Source organism: Colossoma macropomum, unplaced genomic scaffold, assembly GCF_904425465.1.
Source record: "Colossoma macropomum unplaced genomic scaffold, Colossoma_macropomum, whole genome shotgun sequence".
Lineage (NCBI taxonomy): Eukaryota > Metazoa > Chordata > Actinopteri > Characiformes > Serrasalmidae > Colossoma > Colossoma macropomum.
The window spans coordinates 22,806,543-22,831,603 of NW_023494795.1; the positions used below are offsets into that span (position 1 = coordinate 22,806,543).

Below are 25,061 nucleotides of genomic sequence, written 5' to 3' on the forward strand. Positions count from 1 at the left end.
CCGGATGTTGTTGGTCGTTGGTGAACTTCACGCTCAGAACTGAGCGCGCACGCTTTTGTCTTTGTAATATCAGTTAAACCTTCAGTTCGACATGGAGTGATTAGAAAATTCAACAAGCGTTACGAGTTTTTACTGTAAATATGGCTACGAAGCGTAAAGCAGACGTGCCGGTGCCCGCTGAGGAAAGTGACCAGCTCCTCATCAGACCTCTGTGAGTTCATTCAAACTCATGTAGACGAGGCTGAAAGTTGGCTTCATGTTAGCCAGACTCGTCTCGAATTTCCCTTTCCACCTTAAATGCTGCAGCACCAAAATGTAAATGCTGCACCTTTTAACGTGGAACGGAATAATTCGAACAAGAAGCTGGCGAACATGTCAACTTTCAGCCTCATGTAAGTTGTTAGCTCAGTCAGTTAGCCTGTTAATTAGCCTGTGGCGAGTGCCTGTATTTACTTGGGTATAGACACTTGAGTACGATTAAGATGGACGTGTGAGGGTTCTTAAATCATGGCACTTGTGCTTCTGTACTAAAAGTTTTAAAAGTGAAACTTTTATTGAGGAAATGACTTTTTATCCGCGTCTGTTCTGTTGGTAACGGTGCTTGAACCGCTTAGTTGATGCGCCCACCTTACAGTTCTTGTAGGGAACTCCGTGCTTGAATTCGTTGCTTGAATTTGGCCTGATAACTCCTACTTCGCTCATTTTGTTGGTTACTGTTACTTCTACTTGAGTCACTATTTCACTGAAGTAACAACACTTTTAGTGGAAGATGGTTGTAGTCGATCCACATGTGAAAGCAGTTTACAGCTAACATGACTAAGCTGTTGCACGTTGTATGGTGTAGTAAAAAGCAGCTAACAGCTATTTAACAATGTACTTAAACGGGCACTCAGGCCTAAAACTAGCATTTAATATGTTGTTTGTTTTGTTTTGTAGTATTCTGTCGTTCATCTTTGCATCCCTCATCTCCATTAGTTTGTCAGAAATAATGATTGTGTATCATTTTTCACGAATAGAGAAGGAATATTCAGAATATTCTTAGCTAGCTAACAGGGGAAAACATATTAAACAGCCCATCCAAAAACGATTGCAGTTTTTCCCACTTTCAAGTTCCTCTCACCTTCAAGATGCACCATCTGAAGGGGGTTTAAACCAGAAAGTCTCACTGTCTGGACTCTTCTGGCACAACTGTATGATTTGAGTAGGCATGTTCACAACATGGTTAAAATTTTTCATTTGGCCAGATTTCCTCTTTAACTCTCTAAAAACAACTTTGCATTGCAGCTCATTTGTTTTGACTCTTCCTTTATTCTGTTTAACAGAGGTGCTGGTCAAGAGGTGGGCAGGTCATGCATCATCTTGGAGTTTAAGGGGCGTAAAATTATGGTAGGTTTATTACAGTATGGTTCTTTTCCTTCTGAAATGCCTTGACAGTGGCTTACAAGTTATTTCTTTGCAGCTGGACTGTGGCATCCATCCTGGCCTAGAGGGAATGGATGCCCTGCCTTACATTGATCTGATTGATCCTGCTGAAATCGATCTTCTACTCATCAGCCAGTGAGTGCTTTTCTTTTTTTTTAATGAAAACGTGTTATAGATTTATTTACAACTGTACAGTATTTTGAGAACATATTTTTTCCTTTTGCTTAGTTTTCATCTGGACCACTGTGGGGCATTGCCGTGGTTTTTGCAAAAAACAAGCTTTAAAGGAAGAACCTTTATGACACATGCAACCAAAGCCATCTACCGCTGGCTGCTTTCAGATTATGTCAAAGTCAGGTACACAACGATTGCATCTGTTTGTGTTGTTTCTCATTGATCTTACGTGGGATTTCTCTTTTTATGACTATGAAGTTTTATAACTATCTTTTATAACTAACTGTAGGAATAAACACACATTATCCTGTGTGAATTGGAGTAAATATGTGGACATGCTTTCTAATTGTGAGCAGCTGAACATATTGCATATGGTGTGATGACGCTGCATAAATCAAGTAGCCACTGTTATCTGTGTATTTTATACAGAGATTTCTTATCACATGAGAATGGGTCATAAACATTACAGACATCCTGTGGTAAAATGAATCTGTCCTACATCCCCATGTAAAACTAATGTTATTTTCCTTTCGATCTGTAGTAATATTTCAGCAGACGACATGCTGTATACAGAAACAGACCTGGAGGAGAGCATGGACAAGATCGAGACCATAAACTTCCATGAAGTGAAAGAGGTGGCTGGCATTAAGTTCTGGTGCTACCATGCTGGGCACGTTTTGGGAGCAGCTATGTTCATGATTGAGATTGCAGGTGTAAAGGTGGGTAAAGTTCATTCTGTACTTTCTTTCAGATCTTGAGCATAATGAAGCTTATTTATCCGGAGTCTCTTTTTTATAGCTTCTTTATACAGGAGACTTCTCTCGTCAAGAAGACAGACATCTAATGGCAGCAGAGATTCCTAGTGTTAAACCAGACATCCTCATCACTGTGAGTAACATTGCTTCTATCGTGTCTTTATCCCGTCGGGGATTGAGCAGTTACCTTTACTGACTTAGTTCATCTATGCTTGTACCGGTCTTCTTTTCACCCATCATAGTTTACCCTTCCCTTCCTGTTTGCAGGAGTCCACATACGGCACACACATCCATGAGAAGAGAGAAGAAAGAGAAGCCCGCTTTTGTAACACAGTTCATGACATTGTGAATCGGGAGGGGCGCTGTCTCATCCCTGTCTTTGCCCTGGGTCGAGCCCAGGAGCTGCTACTTATCCTTGGTGAGAACAGTAGGGATGCACATGCTGACTAATTTTGATATTTGAGGAAGAGTTATTACATTGATATTAGTGTAACTGTAAGAAAGGTATCCCTTCCCCTGTCTATATGAAATAAGATTCCCACTGAGATTGAGCCATTGCTTTGCTCCAGTCAGTGATGCACGTTTGTGCTTGGCAGACAGTATATAGAGGAAAAAACTGGAATATTGAATGTAGAAAAAATGCTGGAAACATGCTACATAACATTGACATAACCATGCCATAAACAGCTAACTAGAGTACACTTAGCGTCATAACATCAAACATTATCAAATCTGTCATGACAAATACTGGTAATGTTAACATGACACCGATAGATCACTGGAAAAAAAACTTTCATGATACCATATGACAGCTGCCATGACATGTTTGTGGCATGGATATGTCATTGTTATTTAGCAGGGTTTAGGCAAAGGGTTACCAAAAAAGATGTACTGGTTGTCAGCGTGACTTTTCTTTTACATCATCACATCACATTTTCTCTTAGCACCTGATAAGATTATTGGAGTACTTGGTTACCCCTGCACATCTCTTGTAAATGGTGGATGTTCTCTAACTTCATGCTGAGGACACAGTGTAACTGTGGTTCTGTCTCTCACCAAAATCAGATGAGTACTGGCAGAATCATCCTGAGCTTCACGACATTCCTATCTACTATGCCTCGTCCTTGGCCAAAAAGTGCATGGCTGTGTACCAGACGTATGTCAATGCCATGAATGACAAGATCCGCAAGGCCATTAACATCAACAACCCCTTTGTCTTCAAGCATATCAGCAACCTCAAGGTGGGCATGTAATGAGTTGCAGTGGACCTGTTACCTCATCGTAACTTGTCTGGCAGTGATTAAGATTTAATTTAGTTAGCTAAAGGAAATTGTTGTCCAAGGCTAGACTAAATTCCTGTGCATAAAAACTCATTTTAGTTGATATCAGCATTTCAGCCGGTGGGCAAGTTTAACACACATAATACAAATACCATTTTTGTAAATTGGGTGTCACATTCCGATGAATCAAGCCAGACCAGGCCAGTCAATGACACTTTGTCACTGTCTCTGTAACTCTGCAGAGATTAGAGAATTGACTCTCACATTCTGTCTTCTTCTCCAGAGCATGGACCATTTTGATGACATCGGCCCCAGTGTGGTGATGGCATCTCCTGGTATGATGCAGAGTGGTCTCTCCAGGGAGCTGTTTGAGAGTTGGTGCACTGACAAGAGGAATGGCGTTATCATTGCTGGCTACTGCGTGGAGGGAACGCTTGCTAAGGTATATAAGTAACATGCTGTTTCCAGTTACCTTGACCTGCCACATAGACTGATGTGTTTAGCTAATAATACTTTGTGTAGTGTTGAAATTTTTTACATGAGACGTTATTGCTTTATGCAAACTGCTGACTTCCCTGATCTGATATTGATATAACTAATAAGGTCAGGATTTTTAATGCACATCTTTAGTACTATTTCAAGCCCAAATGTTCTGTTTTTATAGTTTAGCTGTAGTTGCACTAGAGCAAACATCTGGCTTCAGTCTATGCAATTAACTGTTTCCCTTGTGTTTCTCTTGAATCGGCTCTATATAGCACATCATGTCTGAGCCAGAGGAGATCACAACCATGTCAGGCCAGAAGCTGCAGCTGAAGATGTCTGTGGACTACATCTCCTTCTCGGCTCACACTGACTACCAGCAGACCAGCGAGTTCATTCGAGCACTCAAACCACCCCACGTGGTAAGCTGTATTATTTGAGACCAGTTCTGTTCCTTTTCCAGTATCACTTGGAAGATGTGTTTTTGAACTTTTACCTTGTGTTCAGATCCTGGTGCATGGGGAGCAGAATGAGATGGCACGTCTAAAGGCAGCCCTCATTAGAGAGTATGAAGACAATGACGAGGTTCACATTGAGGTGCATAATCCCCGCAACACTGAGGCAGTTACCCTCAACTTTAGGGGAGAAAAACTTGCCAAGGTGAGAACTTTGCTCCCTTATGTGTTGTACATGTTTCCTGCTCCTTAAAGGAATATGCCAGCTTTTTAAAAACATTTCTATCCGGCATATTTTTAGTGCAACTGTGCTGTGTGAAAACTGAGAGTATGGCAAGAACAGGAATGCCACAAGCATAAACCTCTCAAGAAAGCGCAGTGCTTGAATTTACATATGAATATGTCCTCATAATCTCTGTTTGAAAAAGCCCAGTTGTTGTTGAAATCCATGCCCATTAAACGCTAGTTTAACGCTAAATGTTTATGCAAGACACATTTTTGTAGAACACTTTTATTATATTCCTCAAGGCATGAAATGTTATTGTTATCGCTGTTAGCGATTTTTGGTGTATGAACATTTGATCATGAAATGTATTTTGTAGTTGGTATGTTTGTTTTTAGGGTAACTGACTGGTTTCATTATCATTTGTGTCTGTTTCTGCAGGTGATGGGCTCACTTGCTGATAAAAAGTGTGTACAGGGCCAGAGGGTCTCTGGGATTTTGGTGAAACGCAACTTCAGTTACCACATCCTCACCCCCTCTGACCTCTCCAGTAGGTTGTTTTCAGTAGTATATATTTTATACAAATCAGGCTTTTTAGAGCGTTAATGTTATGTTTCTTTTTTCTGTTTAGATTATACAGATCTGGCTATGAGCACAGTGAAGCAGACTCAGGCCATTCCCTTCACTGGACCCTTCCCTTTACTGCACAACCAGTTATGCTACTTGGCAGGTACTTACTATGATTTTGTGTGTGGAATACTAATACGTGACTTTAAAATGAAAAAGTCTCTGTGACACTAATGCCCTTGTATTACTCATTAGGGGTCTGGATCTAGATTTCTGCTTTTTGGCAGTCTGTAATTAAAAGAAGGGTCTATAATACCACCAGCCTTGTGATGTGAGGAAATTGGAGCCTGTTCTGTTCCATCTTTCCAACAGCTCAAAATGTGTATTGCTTTTGTTTTAGGGAATGTAGAGGAGGTGGAGGCAGCAGAGAAAACCACACTGAGGATCTTTAACAGCATCACCTTGGTTCATGACGGCAACATGGTCTTACTGGAGGTGAGGGCAGATAATCATTTGCTGGATATATAGCAGAGGTCTGCACAGGCATAACACTGAAGGCCGAACCCGACCCTTACCTACAGTTTTGAGACCAAGCCCAACTAGGTCCGAGTCATACTGCTAAATTTGAAACCTGAACCCTAACAGGGGTGGATTATTGCAGAAACAGTAAACGTGTTAATGAAGAGACGACACGCCAATCCTGTTATCATAGATCAAATACTTATCAGAAATGACCAGTGTGCTTTTTATCTGATGTAAGACCAGGGGCTGTATTACTCAAGATCTGAAGATCTGACTACAAAAGCCCTCAAGGGCCATAGATTCATGCTTTTTTAGTCCATTTTTCCATGATAATGAGTTATTTTAATTTGTCTTAAGATCTCAAGTTATTTATATTTTTTATATTTATATAAATGGGGTTTTCTCAACCTTAAGATATTTGTGCCATTATCACAACATAATGTTATCTTGATAAAACACTTTGTTTTGCTATGATGACATAACGTTAAATATCACAAGATCTCGAGACAAAAAGAAAAAGAGCAAGAGATAATGCATGAAATTTACTTAGGCATATTCCTTCAAATATAAACAAATCTACTACATTAAATCATTTGTTAGAAAACAAACTAGAGCCTAACCCAGTGCATGGCCGAACACAGTCCGAAATTCATTGGGCTCGAGCTAGGTAGCAGATAGGGGTGATCAGTGCGGCAGAATTATAACGTCACAGTACTTCTAGGCATTTTTAACATTTCACAAACTGTGCTGCACTTAAAATACAGTTAAATATTCTGTTGTCTTTGTAATGAAACAGTCAGTGTTCTTTATATGGTTATAAATTACACAATATGCTCAGAAAAACATATTATGACATAATGTGACGGAATTAATCACAATAATGGTCAATTTTGGCATATTGCCCACTCCTAGGAGCAGACCTATAATACATAATTCGTAATACTAATGCATTTAAGGATGCTAAATTAAGTATGTGTCTGTATTGTCACAGTGGGTTTCCAACCCTTTGAATGATATGTACGCTGATGCAGTCACTACAGTGGTCCTGGAGGTGCAGTCAAATCCAAAAGCTCAAAAAGGTATGTATGTATTTTTAGTCGAGAATAGGAGAAATGAACTATGCAGTAATAGGCAACGTTTGCATGAAAAAGGAAGCACATGCTGTTTTTTACACATATTAAAATATGGCTAAAGAAGGCTAAAGTCCCACTATAACAGCCATCCACAGCCATTTCTGCAAGAGAGCAGAATAGGCCCTATCGGTCCTGCTGCTCTCTGAGTGGAAAGGATGGCTTTGCTCTTTATGATGGATGGGTGCCTGTCGGCTCACATACACAGAATTGGGCCGTTGGTGCTCTTCTGAAAGCACAATCAGTTGCCAAATTATGTTGCATTTTGAGAAAAGCTTGCAATGTGATGTAACTTGATTGATTGGTGCTGTACTATAGGGGAGATTTAAATAGTGGGTTAGAAATCACAGTGATGTATGAGATTCATCTGGTCATTTTCTTATTCTAGCCATAAAACCAAGTGTGGAGAAGGTGGATCCAGATGTGTTCCAGAACAGACTGCAAATCATGTTCCAGTAAGAGGCCTTCATAAAATTCTTCAGTTCTTTGTGCAGTTTGATGTAATAGATATGCACTTATAATATTTTTTTTGCACACTTTATCCTCCACTTTGCAGAGACATGTTCGGTGATGAGTGTGTAGACTTAAAGGACAAAAGTAATCTGTCTATAACGGTGGATGGCAAGACTGTCTACGTCAACCTAGAGACTAGGGTGAGTGCCATGCTCTGTCACCATTTAATTTAAACCACTTGTTGTAAAACACCATTTTCTCAATTGCTGACAACAGCAAGACAATAAGTTTTTGGGAGTGGGGATGCATGCATGCATGCATATGTGGGTAACAACCATTACAAGTCCAACCCTGCTTTTGTGTGCAGACGGTGGAGTATGAGGACAGCAGTGCAGATGATGAGTCTCTTAAAGAGATGGTGGAGCTGGCTGTGCAGAGGCTGTATGACGCTATGAACCCTGTGATGTAAATAAGATGTCCAGGTGCCTTCCTGTTCTGACCTGCTCTTCAGCCCAAAAACCTCAGCTTTCAACAGTCCAGACAGCTGCTCAGTCTGTTACTACTGAGGCAATACAAGCCTGAAAGAAGCAGAAAACCATCCCCTGCTCTGACACCGTAAATCAACATTGTAGACAGTGTCCAGTCTTAAATGTTTGAATTAAAGAAAACAAATTCAATTTGAATGGATATAATAGTGTATTAATGTCAAGTTTCTTTCTCATTTTTATAAGTTCAAGGTAAAAAGATCTGATTTCTATGGATCAGTATGTTGACCTAATTAAAAAAAAATCCTCACTACCCCACACCATTCTTGTGTTTTATATACAAAAACATAACCTATATTAAGGGTAACTTTAAATTTATTATAAGAAATAAAATCACAGCTGAAGAGATATTAATTCATTCAAATGTCCATAATGTTGTGGCATACATTCTAAATACTCCAGCCACCCATCAGGATATGCTCACAAAGAAAATGCACAAAAACAAAACACAGCAGAACAAACTACATAACAAAAACAGCATTTTAGAAACATTACAAGTTAGGTACAAGGAAGTGGTTTCACTTGAACTACAAAGGAGGACACAGCATGATGCAAATTCATCTTCACTACATTCAAGTAAATGCCAAAGATTCAGGTGTTCTGAACATATATGTTGATCCTACTGCAGGAGTTTGACAATGCTGCATAATACTCGAGAGGAACAAAAATATTCAAACAAAACAGGCAGCATGAGAGAAAAACTCTTTGGACATACAGAAAGGCACTTTGGATGCTGCTCTTTTTCGGTACATTGCTTAAAAATATAAAACAGAACTGATACATTAACAATACTCTCTGTGCTAAAAACTGTTCCTGAATATTACAAATGACCAACTGTTTAATCTTAATATTTGCTGATACTGATATTTCAGCATCAGAAGGCCGTATATCTGTCCGGACAGGCCTTTACATTTTAAACATATGAACTACAATCAGTTATTAAACCAACATTCTACACCTACATAAAGAAATGTTAAGATTGTCTTGCATAAAGGAGCACCAGAAAAGAGAATACACAAATGATAAGCAAAGACAGAAACGCTGGTTTTAAATTGCTGGTGAATATGAAAAAGATCCCAAATACCTGTGTATTTCCAGAACTATACCACTGAAACTGGAAAAATACTGTCACATCTCCCACTAATATCAAGTTCTCTCCTTAAAGTCAACTGCACTGCAAAATCAGGTGTGTTAGTGCAGAAAAACACAGAGGCTATCTTCAAATCTTTGAATCCAGTTTCCAGTCCTGTATTCACAGGTTGGTATTACACTAGGTGGCCAAACTTTTACATCAACTGTAGCGCACCACTATCCGATATTTCTCCATGTACATAACAAAGTGGGACTAGATCCACCTGAACCGGAGATTGGATTCAAGGTTTAGATTTTTTTTTAAGACCTCTGCTGTAAAGTAACTTCCAGTGAGTCACTACTCATTATATTCATTATTTTGTTGATCGAAACTAACAATCTATGGTAACACTCTATTTTAATGGTCCTCTGTAGATGATGCTCACCTTGTCTTTAACTTAAAATCTGCTTAAATCACCTCTTCAACCCAAATGTGCACTTTAAACCTAATCCTAACCCTAAACCTGATCCTTGTCCTAACCCTAAAGCTGTTGATAATCCACAGGTCGTTTACTGACAATATGGGCTTTTATAGATAAACTATAGGGGACCATCAAAATAAAGTGTGACCCAACGCCTAAAGATGCACAATACTGCAGTAGTAATAATGCATACAAAAGTATCAAAGTACAGCTGAACCAAAAACAGGCTGTGTTCGAAACAACATACTATGTACTGCATAGTGAACCAGTACCTACTATATACTGTATTGTAGTGTACAGTATAGTATCCAGTATGTGACGTTTAACATCATGTACAGTGTACTGTACTACAGGGTCACATGACCATCAGTGGTTACGTCCTCTTGAAATGAATATGTTGCATTTTGGGATGCAGTAGATCACAAAGATCGCTCTGGCCGCATGCTGAAATATTTGGCCAGAGTAGTACAACATCCTGGTATCTTTGGCATAACAGATAAATTCATGTTGGTCGCATACTGCATACTATTTACTACTAGGGGTACAGTAAGTACGTGAGCAGTATAAAGTAGGCTGTTTCAAGCAGAGCCATATTACACAGTACATGCTTCCCTGTACTGGATGCCTGTTAGGACTCCTATAACTAAACAGGCTTGTAAACTTCTGTTTGCTTTATTAGCGTTTAACAATAAAGCTGGTCGTATGTGCATAGATCTGGTACAACCCAGTGTGCGTAGTTAATATCCCACTTGAAAAAAGATTCAGAGTCAACATGTAGTTATATAGCAATCCTGTAGTCCTTACATTCTTAGCATTAAACTGAGCATTACATAAACATGAGCATTAAACTCTATGTTCATACTATATGGAATTTCAGATTATCTAAAGCATACTGCCTTCTGAATACTATAGATTGTAACGCCCTTACATAACCGCCAGCCCACACTTCACTTATGCAAGCACTGCCTATTCTGTTTCTCCACCAGCATTCATGCTGTCACTTGCACTCATTCTTTCTATTGTTGACTCACCGATCTTAATCAAATTTACACAATTTCCCCTTATCTCTAATGCAGTCAGCCAAGATAAGTAGACAGAAAGGCTTCAGGCTTCCACATGGCTGCTGGTTGTAGCTAGGTGATGTACTTTTGCCAATTTTTATACCACATGGGTTGGGAGATCATTTAGGTGTGCAGTTTACACAATTCTATTTGCCTACATTATTTGTGAGCTATATTAGCTCTAGTTCAAAACTGAAGACTTACATGTAGTGTAAGGGGAAAATTGTGTAAATTTGATTTTTTTTTTGCCAAAATTTTAATCTAACACACACACAAATTCAGCACTCTGTCTCTTTGCTGCTCCTGTGTCTCTTCATCCTAAAAGACAAGGCTTTTTCTGGGCTGTCGGTCAGGTCCTCAAAGGAGCGGGGGGCAGAGCCTGGGTTGGGGAATTCCTCCGCCAGTGCCTGCTCGTCCAGGTGAGAGTCATAGCTGGGGTCCTCCTGGATGGTGGCCATGCGTGAAGGCTCCATGCTGGGCAATAGGCTTGGGGCTGTAGGGGTCACACTGGTCGCGGGCAGTTGGACAGGAGGGGTGCTGGTCTGCAGTGGCCCGGCGGTCTGGAAACGCGGGGCAGCGGAGAGAGCCGAGGCAGAGGGTGGCTTGAAGATGCGAACAGAGGCCGACTCAAGACTGCTCAGCATCTCTGCATTCTATAAACAAACAAAAGCACAAGCATGTTTATAATAAAAATCAGTGAGGACATCAATCTCCAACCTAAAGAAAAGGGGTACTTGGAAAAAGATTTACCCATATTCATTTAGGGGGACAAATGAAAAATATGAATCAGCCAATATGAAAAATGTAACCACTGCTTTCTACAGTGGTGTCAGAATTGTCTCTAGAGCAAGATGTTTTGATTTAAAGATGAAGAACACTCCCTTCTGATGATGTATCTTGAAGGTGGGAGGATCGCAATGCCTAATATCATGTCTGTATTTATTTGCCTCTAAATCAGCATCTGTGCTAGTAGTCAAGATCTTTATTGCAGCCTGGGTGATTCACAATGGTTGTACAACGTATCTACGTAATTCATGCTGGGTATTGGAATGAGAGAACAATGATGGACAAAATCACAAATGCATACAAATTTGTGAATTCTGTCAAACTGATGAGGCTGAGGGGTGCATTGCTGTGCTACACAATACGACATAACATCAGTACTGTTGAAGTGTGTTAGAGCAGGGAAAATATATAACTGTGCAGTGCATAAACAGCATTACAGTGTCCACAGTGTTATCCTGACTAATACTTACACTGGGGTAAAAGAGTGATCTGGTGTTTAATTCATACTGCTGGTCGAGCTTCTTATCCTATAGATGATAGAGGCAAATAAAATACAAGTGTTGTAAATATTAGTAATTAGATCTGTGCTGAACACACAGTAAGGAAAATGAGAGATATGTATGAGACCTACCACACAGTGCACTAGAATACTGAGAGGGATCCAGAAGAGCAATGAGAAGGCCACCACTGAGCCCACTATGTTATCAGCCAGGAACTTTCCTGAGGAAAGAGAAAAGTCCTCACACTTCTGCTCTCCCCTGCCTGCTTTAACTCAATGAGGGTAACAGTGGTGCAGAAAGCACTCACCGAAAGTGTTGATGTTCAACTTGTCAATGAAATCCCACAACCTCTCAATGACATCCTGCACCTGCTTCATGCATTTACCCTGCAAGCAGAATGGTAATGAATAGGGGTGCATGATCGGAATCGGCATATTCAGGTTCCAAACACATGACTGGCAATCTGCAAATTTTGATTATGGTTATCTGTTTACAATTTTGTGATGTTATAATGTGAGTCAGGTAGGTGCACTCGTGCTGTATTTAAATGCTTCTGCTACACCTATACCAAAATTCTGTAGGATAATTGAGCCCCTGCAACGAAAAACAGGATACATGACTTTTTCGTAAAAACATATACGCATGGTATGGCATTGTTTCATGCTCTGTATTTAAAATAAAGGCTTTTTAACATAACAGGATGTACAAAACAAAACAAAAAACAAAATAACTGATAACCCAAAAAAGAAAAAAAAAACATTTATATTTATGCCATATTTCTGACCCTAAATACACAGAAAAAGCAACTCAAACTTGCTAATAAGAAAAGTAAATCAAATGTAATAAATTATGTAACTACATATATGTAATTATGTATGTGTACATGTAAGGAAAATTAAAAGTAGGCATATTTCTGAAATTTTCATTTTTTGACACCAATACACATATTCAGATCTTAAGTACTGCCCAATAACAAGAACCATATAGATATTTCTTCTAAAACTTTAAAATGAGCTGTTTCTAACTCAAGCGCTTTAGATGAGTGTCTAAAACTAGGCTATTATGCTCAAACTACTCAAACACTCTACTACCCCACAGGAAGAAATACATAGCTAACAACATGACATCACACAATGTGAGTGTGTGCTATTTCAGGCTAGATTTGTTACAGCATTGGATTGAATTCATTCATTTTTCAGTCCAATATCCAATCTATTGGCCTAATACAGATATCCACTGCAACCAATATGCCCTCTCTAATTTAAAACATAGCAAAATCACAATAATATCTCAGTTATAGGCTTCTATGGGTTAAATTCAGCTCTCTGAAGAAAGTGGAAATGACAAACAGAAAGGCTCTCTCTGAAGTAGCTGTCTTTGTGTGAGGTGATTTTAGGAACTCACGCTTCCATCACAGAAGCCCACTGTGCAGGGTTTGCCTTTGCGCAGGTAGAGGAAGTTACCCCCCTTGTCCTGGTGCGGAGAGCATGCACCCGTCCCATTGCGGCAGCACACTTTACACGAGTTATTTGTCTCTATGGCATGGAGACAGTATTTAATGAATGTCATGACATAAAGTGACATCACTAAGCACTATTATCATGTTGTCAAGCCCAGTAAACATACCAAACACGTACTTCTTTGATTAAACTAGATGTCAACAAAGTACTTAAACGTTTGTTGGCAAATAGACTTAAATAAAATACTTTTTTTACCTTCAAAAGTAATTTCTTACTTTATTACAATTGACCTGTAGATTACACATTTAAAGTTTCCTCAAAAATAAAAAGCTTTCCATTTGCAAATATGTCATTTAGTTCTTTAGGTCTGTAAAAAGTACAATACTGTTCATAAGTTTCTGTTACTGTTACTGTTCACCTTTCTTGTTAATAATTGCTGTTATTTTATTTCATAATAACAGTGTAGATTGAAACACTACAATCTAGACACCAGAGTGCATTTCAGGATATTTTATTCAGTATTTCACAGCACAAAGTGTTTGAACGCATCTGTGTTGATAAGCGCAAGAGAGCAAAAGACGTAAAGTGTTTTTAATCACTATTTTTCATCTTGATTAAAATGACTTGTAAAGTTTTAGATTCTGACACGTTGTCTCTTTAGTTATTTACCCCAGCAAAAAATTCAGCCTTTTTTCTTTCTCCAAAAACAAAAGTGCCTTCTTTCAGTATTTTCTGCAGAAAATTTTTAGTGGCCTAAATTTTGGTGAAACCTATAGTTTATTATCTAGTCACTGTAATTTCTTAAAATGCGATCTGCCTCAAGTTTGACCACTTTTCAAATACAAGACATTTTGGATGTTAATTTTTGTATAACTTCATTCTCTATGTCATACAGCTTCCTAAATCACTCTAAAATCATCTACGGCTCTGTTTATCATTCTGGATACATCTAAAATTTCTTACTTGTTTACAGCTTCCTACATATTAAATGAAATCTGTCAAATTGTAAAGTTGTAGAATCGCAACAGAATCTTGTTGTACTTGCAACATTTTTATTTTTTACTTAAAACGTTGACTCCAAACTTTTTAATTGTGATTCCAAACTTTTTATGTGCCTACCGAGTGAGCTCAACGCAAAACATATATAAAAGTAAAACAAACCATTGCAAGCACACGACTGCAGGCCCAGAAAAGCCTCGCAGAATGGTATGCACTCTCCGTTCAGACACTGGCCACTGTCCACACAGGTGGTCTTATCAGGAAGGCTCTCTGGAGGAGGGCATTCACTGCTTTTACCTGTCAAGATAGGACAAATGGATTGACAAAGGAGATATAAAATGAAAACATTTTACTGCACATGAAAAAAATTACACCTTTACAAACAACACTGTATTTACAGTTGTTCATTTGAGGAACACAGTAAAGACAAAAGTTCACAGTGGCTTAGGGGTGTTGTTCTGTTCTACTGATTTAAGTGCACGACCAATTCACTGCAATAACAACAACTTTCTAAATACTCAGTTCATAATTACGAATTTGTAATTCAGTTTCACCTGTGCAGTGGGACACGCCTTTACAGGTAGCGTTGATCTGCTCCTGGCACTGCTTCCCCTCCTTCTCATACATGCAGTTTTTGCAGCAGGCACTGTTCCTGTCACTGCAGTCCAAACAGAGACAAGAGAGGCAAGAACACATAATGTAAACATACAAGGAAGATTTGTGTACTTAATTAGATAAACCAGCTACAATACTGATAACATCTTCTGCACTTTATGTCCTGAGTTTGCACTATTAACTTTGCACTGTGTATATGTATAATATATTAAATTACATGTCTAATTGTTGCAATGCACCCTAGCAGTCAAAGATTTGGAACAATTTGTCACATTAATACTTAGTTATTTTACATACGATAATAATTTACACCATGCAGATTTAAATACCCAAAAACAGGCAACAAGCGATACTTGTAGATACTATATTCAGTTATTTACAACTAGTTCCAAAAAAGTTCGGACAGTATGTAAAATGCTAAAAAAACAAAACGCCATGATTACTTAATCCTGTTTGCCATTACAATTTCATGTTTCTTTGTAATTATATACATTTTTGAAGTTCCACAGACTATTATATTAGAATCATGTTATACACTTATCTGCCACCATTACTAGGTTTATATGACTCCAAACTTTTTAACGCTAGTGTATACAGTGCTACTGTGTATAATGCTAGTTTACATGGTGTTATACTAGTGACCATAGCACCCAAATCTCGCTTCAGGGATCAATGAATTGATCCATTTGTCTTATCTATCTTTCTATCCATCCATCTTTCTATCCAAGTCACTATTAGAGTCTAATTATTAATATAAGAATTGACATTTTTCATACTGTATAACATTAAAGGTTACAATAAAAAATAAGATAGTTGCCCCATACAGAAATCACAGAGCTCTGCTGTTCAGCTCGTGTTTTGTGGTGCAGCCACATGAGGGCGCTCTACCTGCACTGCTTGTCTGGTCGCAGCTTGCAGTTGGCCATGCAGCACGGGTCAGTGCTGAGGTGGAGCAGACCGGGATCACACTCCTCGCCCTCCTCCACCCGCGAATTTCCACACACCTTACTGTTCCTCTCCTTAAAACAGGACGGGCCCTTGTGCCTCAGCCTTTTCACTATGGAGATCTTACTGCAGTTGGAAAATAGCTGGAAACAAAGAAAGATAGGACTCAGGAAATAAACCACTTCTTGATGGTGACTTATAAGACAATTTAATGACTATCAAATGATGATGGTGATATGTTTAAATGCAATCATGAAGACATGTTTAAAAACCATCCTTATCAATACTACAATGACTGAACTGTAAATTAGGGAAAGCTGTACCTTGTTATTGGTGTGGTCTCCACTCACAGCAATGGGGTACATGACATATTTGCCCCCCTGGTCCTCACTGGGGGCGCAGTAAGGAACGTCATCTGGATCATGTACAGCCCCAAAGTTATGTCCGAGCTCATGAGTGGTTACTAAATCGGCTTCCTGTTTGAGGTAAGAACAGGGCTGATTTTTATTAATGTTATCTAATCAGTGAGGTTATTTGGATTGCATAAACACCTGATGCATTAGCTCACCTTAGTCAGAATAGTTTTCCCATAATTCTTAGTGCTGGTTAAGCCTGTGTTCAAGTAAATGGCCTGATGGTCACTTGATGACTGAGGGCACTCTTTAAAAACAAACAAGCAAAACAGTGGCATTACATTAGCGCAGAAAACAGTGGTGAATCATGATGCATGGATTTTGCTTAGATCAATTCTAACTGAGCTTTGTTTTTAATGTCTATAAAGAGCCTTTCAAAGTTTGTAAACAAAGATGACGTCAAGAATAAACGAAGGCGCGAGTGTGTTTTGGCAACGGTAGTGAAGCTTTCCATTACTGACCTGAGTTAGCAAAGGGAGCCAGTTAGGAAATCTCTGAATGATGAAATGTCTGAATATTGTGTACACAATTAAGCCATTATATGATGAGGGCTCTGAAAAGGATGTGACACGAGTGGGATTCTGTAAAATTGCACTTTATAAGGCTAATAACTGTAGACAACTGTATACACAACACCAAGACATTTTTGTAATATATATAATTGTTCTGTAGCTCTCTTTAAGTGTCTTATGATCCATATTTTCTGTAATGGAAATTTATTCTGTCCATAGATTTGGGGGCCGGGGAGGGGGGCAGTGTATCCTCTTTAATGTTTCGGCGGGGGATGAACTGTCCCAAATAATTTGCTCTCAAAACATCTTTGCTTTTTAACATTGTGTTGTGTTTTGGTTGTTAAATTTGATCTACAGTGTATATACAGTGGTTTCCTAATGTCTAAGACCGCTAATGAAAAGGGTTCTATTTTAAATTCTTCTCTGATTTAATACAATGTTTTTCATTACAAATTCTATTATCAGCATAGTAATCTGAGTGAATCACTGGATCTTTGAAATATTTACATGAATTTCAGAATTTCTTAGTGTTTGTCCCCCCTTTCGCTTTAATGACACTGTGCACTCAAGGCACGGACTTAAATTACTAACACTGACAAAAGGCTCTGCTGAGAAGATCAAATCCACCTGAAAGTCATCTGAACACAAGCTCCAAAGGAACACATAAGATTTTTTTTTTTAATCTGACCTTTTTGTTAAAGGCCTTAACATGTCACAGATCTGCTGAAATTTGAATTAGCACAGAATCTTGAACATTTTTTCATCATTTTACTTGTCATAAAATTTCCGGGGTTAATTTTTTTTCAAAATTCTATTATTTTTTTTTATTTCCAGGTTTAAATGGAAAAAGAAAAATCCAGATTTTCAATGTGGTCTCAGACTTTTGGACCCCACTGTATTTTTTTAAATCACATTGTTTTTTGAACAACTATGGCTTAAACCAGGGGTCACCAATCTTATCAGCAAAGGGCTGATGTGGCTGCAGGTTTTCATTGCAAACAAGCAGGAGCACACCTGATTCTACTTGTTTAATCAACTGGTCAGTCTTAAAATGATCATGTGAGATCCTGCTTTGTTGGAATGAAAGCCTGCAGCCCCTGGCTTACATGGAGAGGATCTTATACAAAGACTTTGATTTGAATCCATTTTTTCTGGCATGCTTTTACATCCCTCACACAGATTCATGGGAAATGCAGTCCATATACAGTCAGAATATTCCATGTTCCTTTACTCTAGCAGACCTAGCCAGCTCCACTGTTCTGATGTCCAAGACTCTCAAAGATGTTTAAAACTGAATTAAACTAAGCAGGCTACCTGTGATACTGTAAGACACAGACTGCTTGTTATCTACCACAGACTGTAGCTCTCTCCTGGATTTAAAAACACTAACGCAGTAGCCTTGTATGTTAACAATAACTAGCTGGCAAGTCCAGCAGAATTACTTACCTCATTTAACCTAAAAAATGCTTCTACGTCTAAAGATGTACATCTGTGTCTTTGTGACACCTATGGACATCTGACTAGGGTTGCCATACAAAACAGAAAGCAAGTTACAAGCTTGAAATGACTATGTTAACTAGATCTGCCATCAAATATGAACATAAATCACCACTAGCTTGAAGCTAACGTAGTGTGGCAAACTTCATAGACAAATGAGTATCACTGTAGCAGGGCTGTTTAGATGACGAATTACAAGGTTTTTTCATGAAAAAAATACACAAAGTATTTTATTTCAGTAGTTTTCTCAGAGACCTTTTCTAAAGAGATCTGTATACCTTTAGAATATGGCAAAGAAACTCCAAGGAAACTACACACCCTTAGAGCAGAGGCCCCCAGGGGCTCCATCTTTAGCTGGAGCAACATATGCAAGTCCCAGAGTGCCCTCATCAAAGTCCTGATAGGTAAACAGATGAGCCAGACACACTTTGGAGGCATTGGCAGCAATGTCAATGCTGAATTGCTGCAAAAATAAAAAAACAAAAAAAAATTGGTTACAGTCCTGAAAAGTATTCATTTCTAAAGTTCACCTTATTTTTTTCTAGTCCTAATAAACTTTATTTGGAAAAATAAACACTAACAAAGACATTATATGTTTAATGCATATTTTATATTTACACATTTTTTACACTATTATGCTCAAAAGTTTGTAGACACCCACTCATTCAATATTTATCCTGAAATCAAGGGTATTAATAGGGAGTTTGTGTCCACTTTGCTACAGTAACAGCCCTCTCCTCTACTGGGAAGGCTTTACACTAAATGTTGGAATATTGCTGTATAGATTTAATTGCATTCAGTCACAAGAGCATTGGTGAGGTCAGGTACTGATGCTGGATGATTAGATGTGAATCACTAATGCCACTAAGCATCATTGAACATGGTGACCTCCTAAGTGTGCCATTCTATTGCCAGTGCTTTTCTAGGGACATTTACTAATTAGAAGAGTTGTCTGGATGCTTTTGGACATATAGTGTACGTTACTTCATTCTGACAACTCAATCTCACCTCCAGCAGTTTTTTCACATCCCACACATCTTTGTTTTTCACTGGACTCCCCTTCATGTTGAAGTGGGCCTTTCCTGGATCCACTTTCGTGGGGATTTTGTTAATAATAATCTGAGGAAGTCAAAATGAACAAGTTAAATTCCATCACAAAGCAAAAGACAATACCCACAATTTCAGATTATGCTATACAGAAAAACTGCTTTTGTCTGGAGTACAACTGATCTTCACACACCAACACATTAACACACACACACCTGCTGGATCTGAACACCATATCCCTTAAATTCCTCATCCCAAGACGTGTTTCTGTAAATGTCATCCACTCGGTCAATCAGCTCAATCTGCAAAATTCACAACCGAGAAAGATACTGTTATAAGACAATGGTGCTTTTAGTCTAGGATAGACATAAAAGCTGGTTTCTATGATCCATTTTATGCCTGCTGGCCAAAAAATAATAGAGAAAACTCCTTCCTCACCAGGTAGTTTATGGTGGTGCTCTCCTCTCTGCGGCCCATGTGTCTGAAGAAGCGATAGTCAGCCACCAGCAGCAGCGGGCAGGTGTTCTTACTGTGGTCTACTGCCTGCCTCTTTCCTCTCAGGTGCTCTGTGGAAAGGATAGTGAGGGAGAAAGTTAATAGGTGCGATCATAGTCAGCACTTTAATGGAGTTATGACATAACTGCAGTTTGAGGAAAAGACCACGCCTAAACTCCTCCTTCCCACTTTCAGCTTCCTATAAATACCAGTCCTTCACTCCTCCTACTCGTGACGAAATTTCGCACCGACCCGGCTTCGTGCTGCTACCTGCTATCATCTCGTCGTCATGGACCTCGACATTGTCGCTTCCGATGATGACCTCTTTGGAGAAAGCCAGCATCTTTCCTCCGAAGGATCTGCGCATCCTGCACCCGTCATCGCGGTTCCTAACACGCCTGCTGCCTCGGCTTCCTCCGGCTCCTCGTCTCTTTTTCTGCCCCACCTTTGGCTATGTCTCTTCCTTCTTCTTCTCAGCTTCCTCCTTCATCATCCCAACCCCTCCCTTTATCATCCCAACCCCTCCCTTTATCATCCCATCCCCTCCCTTTATCATCCCTCCCCTTCCCTTCATCATCCCTCCCTGTTCCCTCATCATCCCAGCCCCTCCCCTTTTCTTCGTACCCATTTCCTCCGTCTTTCATGAAGTTCACTGCTTGCCCTTCTGCCTCGTTTTCTCATCCCATTCCAGGTCTCCAGTCGCAGCCACTGCCAGCCCAGCCTCGGCCCCTCCTCGCCGACTCCTCATTTTAACTCTACACCGCTCCTCCTGCTGTCCCACCCAGCGATGCCCGCCTCTTCAATCCACCTCTTGTCTCTTCTACCCTGTGTACGCGGATCCTCCAAGGTGCGGACATCAGTCTCCCCTCATTACTTCCCCCCTCCGCTGCCTCGTGTGCTCCCCGTACCATTGACGCCAGCGACGTTTCTCTTATCCTTAAGTGTGCCGATCCTCGCACCTCTAAGGTCCTCACTGCTCCTGAGTTCGCACTCGCCTTTTCCATCTACCGTGATGTCCTCTGTTCAGCCTTCCCATCGTGGCGTCAGGAGCTGGATGACTATCTTTCTCAGGTTTCTACGATTACCATCGTCTGTTCTCGGCCCGTGCATCTGCCCGTCTTCAGCAGTGGAACATGTCTACGTACTGGGGCTACCTGGATCTTGAGCTCTACTGTCGTGTTTTTGCTGGTCGGACTGCTCTCTCCTGTGAGCTCTGCGGTTGCCCGTCTCACCCTGCTTCCTCCTGCAATCTTGTTGCTCCGCCTCCTCCCGCTCCCCGCCCTTCCGTACCCGCAGCCCCTACGGCAGCCCCCGCCCCTATCTTTACAACTTCCAGTTCACGCGACAGCCTTGGGCGGCGTTTGCTTAGCTCCTCCAAGCTCAAGAAATAATCTTAAGCGCGGCTGCCCCTCGTACCCTGTCGACCTATTGGTCCGGATGGAAATCTTTCCAGCGCTTCCACGCACTCCACAGCATTCCGTTCCCTTCAGACAATCTGTCAACGACAGCTGCTTACCTCACATTTGCCAGTTCATATTTAGCCATTTGCTCCTCCACCTTAAGAGTCTATTTAGCCGGGATCAATTTCTTTATGAAGCTTATCAACGGAACCCAACACACAACAGCTACCCTCAGATTATACTTTTACTAAAAGGAATCCAAAGAAACAAACCTTGCCTTCCACCACGTCAGCTGCCCTTAACCTCTGACATCCTCCACCACTGCATTCAGATACTCCGCGCTGATCTCTTCCCCAAACAACTATCCACTACATTAGAAGCCCTGTTTCTCCTCGCTTTCTTCGGATTCCTGAGATGTTCAAAATATACAGCTCAAACAGAAGCTTTCAACCCTGCTCTACATCCCTGCCTATCAGACTTAACCATGTTAAACTCAGATACCATGATCTACAATATCAAACACAGCAAAACAAACCAATTTGGTAAAAGCATTCCTTTGTACTTATTTAAAATTAACTCTTATCCGAGCCCATGTGAACCTCTGGCACAGCTTTCGCAAAATGGAGTTATGACATAACTGAAGTTTGAGGAAAAGACCACGCCTAAACTCCTCCTTCCCAATTTCAGCTTCCTATAAATACCAGTCCTTCACTCCTCCTACTTGTGATGAAATTTCGCACCCCTCCTGTATTATGGTTCTTTTCTTCATAATAAGCATTAAAAAACACTAGTAGTATGCTGATGGATGCTCGGTAGCTAGCCAGCTATTTACTTACTAACTAACTAACTCAAAAGAGAAGCTGGCGAACTTCAGCTTCAAACCACTGAAGAATCAGGGGTGGGTGATAATAAATAATTGTTACATCCCCCCTCTTTGAAGACATGGTGTCCTAATTTAAACTAAAGATCAGCAGTGAGGTTGCTGAACTTTACCACTGCTCTGCTATCACTGTAGACTGGGAATGTTGCCTACAGAGCACCACTAGTAAACTGTTAATGAAGCAATGTTCTTTTTATTTGAGGGTTGTCCCATTTCATAGAGGAAGATTTTAACCACTACCCCTTGTAACCCCTGTTCCAAGGGGCAAGGTGAAACTCGAAAAGAAGGGGTAAGGGTAAAAACAAGAAATGCTGCATCACCTCATTCTGTCTCCGCCTCACTCAGGCCCCCCCCTCTTTCTGGCTCTGTCCTGATTCCACTCCACCCTGGAACCAACTTGTCTCTCCTCTGGCACTGCTCAATTGTCACTAGTTACCTTTATCACCTGTGTCCTGCTTGGTTACCTTTGTTACACGTGACCTTCTTGTTTACATACATTGTTTGCACCTGTACTTTTTAGCCATACCTGTGTAGATATAGCCCTCAGATTATCCTTTATGGTTATCCTTTTTGTGAAGTACTGGTAGTTCCTTTTATTCTGAACCGTATTCTCTTAGGTGAGTTTTATGTGATGCTTGCTCGTAGTTTATGCTCCACATGTTCCTACTCCCACATTTCTGCTTTTGTGTTTTTCTACAGCTTGTGTCCTCTGGTTCTGATTTTAGCCTGCTTATTTGAATCCTAGCCGTGGACCTACCTATGAGGAGATTGACTGCTTTAGCCTCTGCCTTGGACAACAATTTACAAATCTCGTCTAATAAACAAGACCTTTGTGTTTACAGTCTACTGCCTCCGGCTTCCTACATTACACTAGCTTCGTGAATGAAGCAATAACACAGGATCCGCTAGCACAGGCCACAAGGCTGGGTGGTCCTTCTGTTTCTCTGAAAAACTTCATTTGAAATGTATATTCCATTATTTTCTTGCAATTAGGCTGATTTGATCATTAAACACATTTGAAAAATCCAAGATCATTAAATATCTTGCTCCCAAATTGCAACATTCCTGTTACTCTCCCGCTGTGGAGCGCATGATGGAAGTGCATCAGCTCATCAGCGCTGAAGAACAGTAAACACAACCCTCTTCTAAACTCACACTCCCCCTGTGCAACCCCCACCGTATGGACACACCATTAGTTCCCTGTGCCATTACAGTCTGCACTAATTATGCCTCCATGAATAATGAAGCACTGCGGTGAAGAGGGGAACCCACTGTGCACACAGAACTGAGTGCTGAATAACGGGTGTGAAGCTTGAACCAGCCAAATTTGAGCAGAAAGACTGCTGTTTCAGGAGCATCAGACATATGACAAATACAGAAGAAAGCCAGAAAAAAGCAGCTTGCACACTTATAAATATGCACACAACAATTATTTTTTTCAAACAGTTAAAAAAATTTACAAATGATTTACAAGTGCAGCTGTCTTTTGGCTGATATAACAGATTTGGCTGTTAGCGTTCTCCTCCAAGCATGCTGAGCTGTCTTTGATGTTGCATTTGCGGGAATTTGAAAAGATGCAGTGGCTGGCTTCATATGACTTGGAGAAAGCATATGCTAGCTTTAACCCTACCAGCTTATTTAAGCTGCATTAGCCTTCCCATTCACGCTTTCTCTGCAATCTCCTGCTGGACAGAGGTCTCCTGTTGGCTGGTCATTTTGGGTGTTTTTCTGCTGGTCTCCCTGCTTTGGGCTTTTCATGTGTGCGCATGGAAGGGCAGGGAGGTCCAAAGCCAAATATAACTACTGCAAATGGATTTTGCATATGTAATAGGCCCTGTTGTTAGGGTTACAGTAGGTTTACGGTAGGTCTATTACTTCATTATATATGGCAGCTGCTGGCTCAGGGAGTAGTAGTAATATGGCTGCACACAGTAATTTGTGTTGAGCACAGCCTGCATAGCCAGTTCAGCGGGATAGCTATGCCTTAATGACTCTAAAGAAAGTAAGTGAGAGTTTTATTTCATTTGGTTGTGAAATTGGAATGTTTCTGGAAACAAGTAAGGTGAATTTGGCTGCCTGGAGTGGGTTTTAAACCTAGAATGTGTACAGTACACATTCAGGAAACAGTACATGTGCAAGTTGACATTTTGCTATCCTGAGGGAGCCATGGTGGCATCTTGCTGGTGTTGATTTTGTGTTTGGCATCCAGTGACATGGGCTTGCCTTCACCCTTTACAATAACTGGCTTATGTCACTGTTTTACTGCTCTAACAAAATCTGAAGTGAAAGTTGTTGATAGAGTGATTCGCATCAGAAGTTGTCCTGACTAAATCAGCAAAAATTAGCATAATGTAAAACTTTTTTTTAGTTTAGCTTTATTTTATAAGCAGCGCTACACTCATAGTAGATCACTTCCTAAAAGGCAGGTGACAGGACTTTTTGCCTATACATATCGAAGCGATACGTATATATAGAAATATCGAAACAACTAGCTAGCACACCTGATTGACAGCTCAGATGCTACTGTTGCTTAGTAACAGGGAGATGCGCACATGATAGCTACATCTGCCTCGTAGCTCCAGTGCAAAACTAAAGAACTACATCTGAATCGGGAGAAACTGTATAAACATAACTCATATAACATAATCACTCACCCTCTTCTTCCTCGTGTTCCTCCTCTGCTGTGGCCGTACGCACGCCGTCAGGCAGGAGCTGAGTCGCCTCAGCACTGACATAACCACACACTTTAGGAGCGGAAAGCCGACTCACATTCCTGATGTCCTCTGAGCGGTACACCAGCAAACGGTCATCTGGCGAACCCTCAGTGAACCTCCACAGAGGCTAGAAACACACAGAGCAGACAAGACATCCATAACATCAATTTAAAATATA

General features: G+C 40.2%; 2 protein-coding genes across 3 annotated transcripts in view; one reads left to right on the forward strand and one right to left on the reverse strand.

The window, feature by feature from the left end:
- Nucleotides 1–8,259, forward strand: cpsf3 (cleavage and polyadenylation specific factor 3). 2 transcript variants are annotated; one of them, XM_036581892.1, is made up of 18 exons: nt 1–211; nt 1,323–1,386; nt 1,460–1,557; nt 1,651–1,779; nt 2,138–2,315; nt 2,395–2,484; nt 2,619–2,769; nt 3,417–3,592; nt 3,915–4,073; nt 4,387–4,533; nt 4,619–4,771; nt 5,231–5,339; nt 5,421–5,519; nt 5,757–5,851; nt 6,870–6,957; nt 7,397–7,463; nt 7,565–7,661; nt 7,829–8,144. In XM_036581892.1, exons 1-18 carry the CDS (start codon nt 141–143, stop codon nt 7,928–7,930), a joined length of 2,073 nt encoding a protein of 690 aa, XP_036437785.1. In that variant the 5' UTR covers nt 1–140; the 3' UTR covers nt 7,931–8,144. The 2 variants fall into 2 exon arrangements, with proteins under 2 accessions (XP_036437785.1, XP_036437784.1); XM_036581891.1 differs by lacking the exon at nt 1–211 and adding an exon at nt 300–392 and having other exon boundaries at nt 7,829–8,259.
- Nucleotides 8,139–25,061, reverse strand: part of adam17b (ADAM metallopeptidase domain 17b) — a 23,573-nt gene continuing 6,650 nt past the window's right edge. Inside the window, exons 5-19 of the mRNA XM_036581889.1 lie at nt 24,824–25,010; nt 19,833–19,960; nt 19,610–19,696; nt 19,356–19,466; nt 18,666–18,810; nt 16,494–16,585; nt 16,249–16,401; nt 15,869–16,068; nt 14,920–15,023; nt 14,528–14,662; nt 13,311–13,441; nt 12,214–12,292; nt 12,038–12,126; nt 11,877–11,933; nt 8,139–11,273 (exon numbers count right to left, since the gene is read on the reverse strand). Of these exons, the coding sequence (XP_036437782.1) occupies nt 10,899–11,273; nt 11,877–11,933; nt 12,038–12,126; nt 12,214–12,292; nt 13,311–13,441; nt 14,528–14,662; nt 14,920–15,023; nt 15,869–16,068; nt 16,249–16,401; nt 16,494–16,585; nt 18,666–18,810; nt 19,356–19,466; nt 19,610–19,696; nt 19,833–19,960; nt 24,824–25,010 (2,073 nt within the window). The 3' untranslated portion in view covers nt 8,139–10,898. The remainder of the gene's footprint in view (nt 11,274–11,876; nt 11,934–12,037; nt 12,127–12,213; nt 12,293–13,310; nt 13,442–14,527; nt 14,663–14,919; nt 15,024–15,868; nt 16,069–16,248; nt 16,402–16,493; nt 16,586–18,665; nt 18,811–19,355; nt 19,467–19,609; nt 19,697–19,832; nt 19,961–24,823; nt 25,011–25,061) is intronic.